Source organism: Vigna angularis, chromosome 5 (genome assembly GCF_016808095.1).
Source record: "Vigna angularis cultivar LongXiaoDou No.4 chromosome 5, ASM1680809v1, whole genome shotgun sequence".
Lineage (NCBI taxonomy): Eukaryota > Viridiplantae > Streptophyta > Magnoliopsida > Fabales > Fabaceae > Vigna > Vigna angularis.
Genome location: NC_068974.1, coordinates 35,390,577 through 35,396,445, shown reverse-complemented (window position 1 = coordinate 35,396,445; position 5,869 = coordinate 35,390,577). Strand labels below are relative to the sequence as shown.

The 5,869-nt window shown below is 41.0% G+C and overlaps 1 protein-coding gene across 1 annotated transcript; it reads left to right on the top strand.

The window, feature by feature from the left end:
- The first annotated feature begins 2,349 nt into the window (after positions 1 to 2,349).
- Positions 2,350 to 4,745, top strand: LOC108323440 (exocyst complex component EXO70H1). Its single transcript, XM_017555901.2, has one exon. The coding sequence runs from the start codon at positions 2,668 to 2,670 to the stop codon at positions 4,519 to 4,521; it is 1,854 nt and encodes a 617-aa protein (XP_017411390.1). The 5' UTR covers positions 2,350 to 2,667; the 3' UTR covers positions 4,522 to 4,745.
- Positions 4,746 to 5,869: the final 1,124 nt, after the last annotated feature.

The following is a 5,869-nucleotide window of genomic DNA, read 5'->3' as shown; positions in this document are numbered from 1 at the left end:
ACGAGAGTTCGTCCCAGCGAGCGTTCGTCTCAGTGAGCGTTCGTCCCAGTGAGCCTTCTTCCCAGTGAGCCTTCTTCCCAGTGAGCGTTCGTCCAGTGAGCGTTCGTCCAGTGAGCGTTCATCCAGTGAGCGTTCGTCCAGTGAGCGTTCGTCGAGTGAGCGTTCGTCCTAAATATTGAAGTGAGCGTTCGTCCTTAACACATTGATTTGAGCGTTCGTCCTGGATATAGAAGTGAGCGTTCGTCCTTAAAACATTGAGTGAGCGTTTGTCCAATAGTGTCCAGTGAATAGTGCTCGTCCAAATAGTATTTTACAAATATGTTGAATTTTAAGTTCCTTTGCTTTTGGATTGAATTATGTGTACCAATGTTTGGAATATTATCTATGACATGAATTATGTGAATGTATGAAATATGTAGGAATTGTTGGGATAATATGGTGGTATCTGATTATTCATAATTGGGGTTAAGGTTCAAAGTAACAGTAAGTTATGTTATTTAAATATTTCGGTTACAATTTATGAATGCATCTTCATGTGATCCAGATTGGTTGAAAGTGTATGGTTATAAGTGGTTTATGATGTACATTGTTGATCCAAAAGAAATATCATAAGATTTAAAATGGTGGGATTAAATCGGAAATTAAGATCTCTCGGTGGGATCGGTTAGTGTATTGAATGAATGTAAGAGGCTTCCATATGGGGGGTTATCCCTACACTCCAACGGTCTTTCATTCTCACTTAGAGAGGATTGACGCGTGTGGTGGGAGTAGAGGGAGGTCCCAGGGTAGACGCTATCACTGGAGGTCTATTCCGCGGTAACGGACTAACCTTGTGTATGGTCGGGTGAAACCCCTCGGCAATGGCTTTGCAAAGCAGTAGGGTCCATCACAAGTGCACAACCCGCCCCAGCTCTACATACATTCTAGTCCGGACGAGTCGGTCTATAAAGTAACAAGTATTGTGATGTTAGTCTACCATGTTTGAATGACTTTTACATGTCGTGTAAGTGGGTAAATTGTGGTTTAATGAGTATGCTCTATTTGTTCTTTTATACGAATCTAAGTATGATTATATGAATTACCTATGCTATATGTATAACATGCTTTTATATCTAGCTCACCCTTGCATTGTTTTCGTTATGTGTTGTTTGGGTATGTTTCTTTGGCGATGATCATCCACTTGGATGGGACCAGATCTTGTCGTGGAGTTTCCTTGGACCAAGAGCTGGAGGTTGCTGATGTTGCGGAGTAGTCTTCTTAGAATTTCTTGATTAAACACTCGTAGTGTTTAATCCTTTCAACTGTTCAAGTCTAAATTTTCAGTTTCTTTTATTTTTGGATGACTGTAATTTCTCACATTTAATTATACGTCAAAATTCCGACTGTTCTCTATATTTGAATGTTAACGTCCTTATTATATAATATTGATTATTATATAATCGGGATGTTACACGCTACACCAACTAGCTTAAATGATGTTGGGTCATAATTAGGCCAGCGTTTAAATCATTATTGGACAAAAAATCCACGAGACGGTTAAAATACAATGACAGGACCAAATGTCAGGTACGTTCAACTGAGACTCCACTACGTTCTACTTACGTCCGATCAGGACTTAAATACTAAATTGTGATAAACAATTCACAAAATTGCTTCTAACTTGGGTGCCTTTTGCAGGTACTTTCTCCAATCCAAGCAAACAGAACACTCAATTCCAGTATCGGAAAATAGAAAAATCACGTCAAAAAGATTAGTCTCTCGATCCTACAAATCCATACCAAAATACAATATTTTACTAAAAGAGCACTTATTCAATTTTCACACTCCATCTTCTTATAACACTCAATTTTCATCAAAAGACAACGTCGTGACTCTTGAAAGCTTTATAATTTACTTGGAAGAGACCTCAATCAAATTCGGCAAGAAAAATTATTGTTGTTGTTATTATTATTTAAGTTGTTATTATGTGAAGTGAACTTTTATTTAGTAACGTTTAATTTCTTAGAAACTATTCCAAAGAGTTCATAGCTGGATATGATGAGTAATGAAGTTCTGCGTGTAAAAACAAGTATACGAAAGGAATGGTTTTTCCTAAAACACTGTTACCCGTTTCCGAAGTTCAACGAATTTTAAAAAGGAAAATAAAAGATTTGAGTGCAAAACTGAAAATTTGTAGGTGTTGGTGAACGCGGAAACAATTTTGGTTTGAATTTAGTTTTGGAAATAAGTGCTTAATTTTGTTGTGATTATGTGAGCAACAAGAAAGGACGATTTGATTTGAGGTTGAAAAATAGTAATTCATGATTTAAATGAGGTAAGCCTGTGGCTAATTGATGACTTTTGTTGGCATCTTCGTGGAACACAGGAGCAGGAGGAGAGTATTAGCATTGCAACATTGTTACCTTACCGCGTTAAAAAATCCATCCAACGCAAGCTATTACGCTTTGAGTCCCATCCACAGAAAAGTCAACCCCAATTGGTCAAACGCTCGTTTATTTAAACCCCTCACGCTTCTCACACCCACAAACTAAACTGCTCCATCATTCTCTCTCTCTTCTTCTCCTCTGCAACAACTCAGTTCAAGACTGACCCTGTGAAGAAACCAACACACGTTAACTGAACTTAAAGCCATTAATCGTCATCAATTCATCACTCACACAAAACAAAATGCCGAGAAAAGGAATGAGAAGCATTTTCTTCAGGCCATCGTCTTCTCCTTCATCTTCCACCTCATCACAACCACCTCCCTCCCCTCTCCGCACATTTTCAGACTCCTTAATGGAACAGAACATACAAATCGCAGAGGCTCTCGTAACCAAATGGGACGATTTCAAACTCGGAACGCCGCTTTTCAGCGGCACGCGCCAGGAAGCCAGAAAGTACCTTGACGCTGTAAAGGGACTACAATCCGCTATGCAGTACTTCGTCGCACAGGATTCCACCTCCGCCACTCTTGTGCGCGCTCAGTTCCTCATGCAACTCGCCATGAAGACGCTTCAGAGAGAGTTCTACCAGATTCTTTCCTCCAACAGAGACCACCTGGATCCTGAAACTGTCTCCGCGCGCTCTTCCATTGATCTCCGCAGCAGCGTCTCTGAGTACGTTTCCGATTACGACGATGAAATCACAGCCTCCGAGGATGACTTCCGCATCTCCGAGACCGAGCGTGTGTCAATGCTCGCGATGGAGGATTTGAAAGCCATTGCGGATTGCATGATTTCCTCGGGCTACGGGAAAGAGTGCGTCCAAGTTTACATCCTCATGAGAAAATCTATTGTCGACGAAGCGCTGTACCATCTCGGAGTGGAAAAATTGAGCCTCGCTCGGGTTCAGAAACTGGACTGGGAGGTTCTCGAGTTGAAGATCAAGAAATGGTTGAACGCTGTTAAAGTCGCCGTTGGAACTCTCTTCCACGGCGAGAGAATCCTCTCTGACCACGTCTTCTCCTCGAATCCCGAAAAGAGGATCTCCGAATCCTGTTTCGCTGAAATCACCAAAGACGGCGCCGTTTCCCTGTTCGGATTCCCCGAAATGGTGGCGAAGTGCAAGAAATCACCGGAAAAAATGTTCAGGACGTTGGATTTGTACGAAGCGATCTCTGACCGGTGGACTCGGATCGAATCCATATTCTCTTTCGAATCCACGTCTGCCATTCGCTTACAGGCCATTACGTCCATGGTTAAACTCGGGGAAGCCGTTAGAACGATGCTAACGGACTTCGAAACCGCGATTCAGAAGGACTCCTCCAAAACAACGGTCCCTGGTGGTGGGGTCCACCCTCTCACGCGCTACGTGATGAACTACCTAACTTTCCTCGCCGATTACAGCGGGGTGTTGGTTGATATAATCCCTGATTTGCCGCAATCGCCGTTGCCGGAGTCTTACTACCGTAGCCCGATGCGTGACGAAAACCCGCCGGCGTCGGAGTTATCCGAGAAAATCGCGTGGCTCATTCTCGTTGTGCTGTGCAAGCTCGACGGCAAAGCGGAATTCTACAAGAACGTAGAGCTTTCATACCTGTTTCTGGCTAACAACATGCAATACGTCGTGAGTAAGGTGCGCAGATCGAACCTAGGGTTCCTTCTCGGAGAGGAGTGGTTGGCGAAGCACGAGTTAAAGGTTACTGAGTACGCGTCCAAGTACGAGCGCGTCGGGTGGAGCAAGGTGTTCGCGTCGTTACCGGAAAATCCAGCGGCGGAGGTGAAGGCGGAGCAGGCAAGGACCCACTTCATGAAGTTCGACGCTGCGTTTCATGAAACGTGCAGAAAACAGTCGTCGTGGGTGGTATCCGACCCGAAATTGAGAGACGAAATCAAAGGCTCGATAGGTTCGAAGCTGATGCAAAAGTACAGCGAATTTTACGAGAAGAATCGGGTCGGGTCAAAGTCCTTTCGGTTTATTTTGCCCGAAGATATTGAGAAAAACTTGTCCAACATTTTGTGCGGGAATGGAGATTCGGGCAGTGTCTCCTCACATTCTTCGTCAACGACGTCGTCTTCCCATCGCTCTAATCGGCGGTGAACTTGAGAATGTCGCCGATCACTGACGAATTTATATTCCATAATTTTTTATTATTCTTATTTGTAATTTAAGTTAAACGTTAAGAAAACTGTCCTGAGAGAGAAAATAGAATGAGGACAAGACAGTGAATGTTCCTATCTGTAACGTGTTCATGGACGCTACACTTTTTTTTCTTTTTCTTTTGATGATGGTACATTAATACTACCCTTTTTTTGCTCATTTAATTGCTTTACTTTATATTATTCTTAATTTATTTTAACTAAACTTTATAGTGATTCAAGGAAGACCTTAGAGGCGTAACGTCCAAGGAATTTTCTGTAGTCCATTGTTGGTATGAAAGGAATCAGAGAGGCTAGAAAAAACTAAATCCTAATACTAATCAACACTATTGATTAATTAAAAAATATATTAAGATATTATGATTTTAAGGTGGCTAAATAGATGTTGAAACATCTAGATCTTATAACATCAAGACAGAAAATGAACCCTAATTACACAACTCGCATTAAAATATAGGTACTTTATCGTTGGTAGTATGTATCAGTCGTAGGATGAGGTATCAAGTTTTGAAAAGGAATAAACTTATTATAGGACTTGTTAATTACTTATTAATTAATATGCAAAGATAACAAAGCAACTAATTAAAACTTATAAAATACATCTCTCACTACAAACATATATACTTAATTCTGAATGCTTAAGCTAAAAAGCTGGAAATTATAACGAAATACTTTTGGCTAGAAGAATTTCATACTATTATTACGTAAAGGGCCATATAAAGTTCTTATCTGGTTTATTTTACCTTGGTCAAGGTTCCAATCTCTCTTGAAGCCTAGATTCAGATTAACCAGTGAGCTTAGTGGTTGGACGATGAATATACATGGAGCATTGGGCTGAATTACAATCAATTCTTGCTCCAATTTAAAACATTTCATCAAACTAAATAATTTTTAAATTTTCTTTTAGTTCTATAAAATAAGTACGTCAAGACAAACAAATACCCTAATGAAAGAAAGTTGAACTTTGAGCAGAAAAAATTACTAAAGAAGCTGGCCTTTATTTTTGGGTGTTTTTCTCTATCAAGTTGTTACTGCGAAACTATAGTTAAGGTGCACGGGGTCTTACCGTCTAGCCGGTGGTACTCCGCATCTTTACGGAGAATTCAATTTTACCGGGTCCATATCGGAGACAATGGAACAGTCGTTACACCATTCGTGCAGGTCACTACTTATGCAATAAGGAATTTCGCTACTTTAGGACAGTTAGAGTTACTGCCGCTGTTTACCGGGGTTTTCGTTTACCGGAGCTTCCATTCAAAGCTTATAGCACTTCTCCCTCTGACCTTCTA

What these genes read in the sequence shown, in the direction of transcription:
- LOC108323440 (XM_017555901.2), top strand. Translation starts at nt 2,668, where the DNA reads ATGCCGAGAAAAGGAATGAGAAGCATTTTCTTCAGGCCATCGTCTTCT.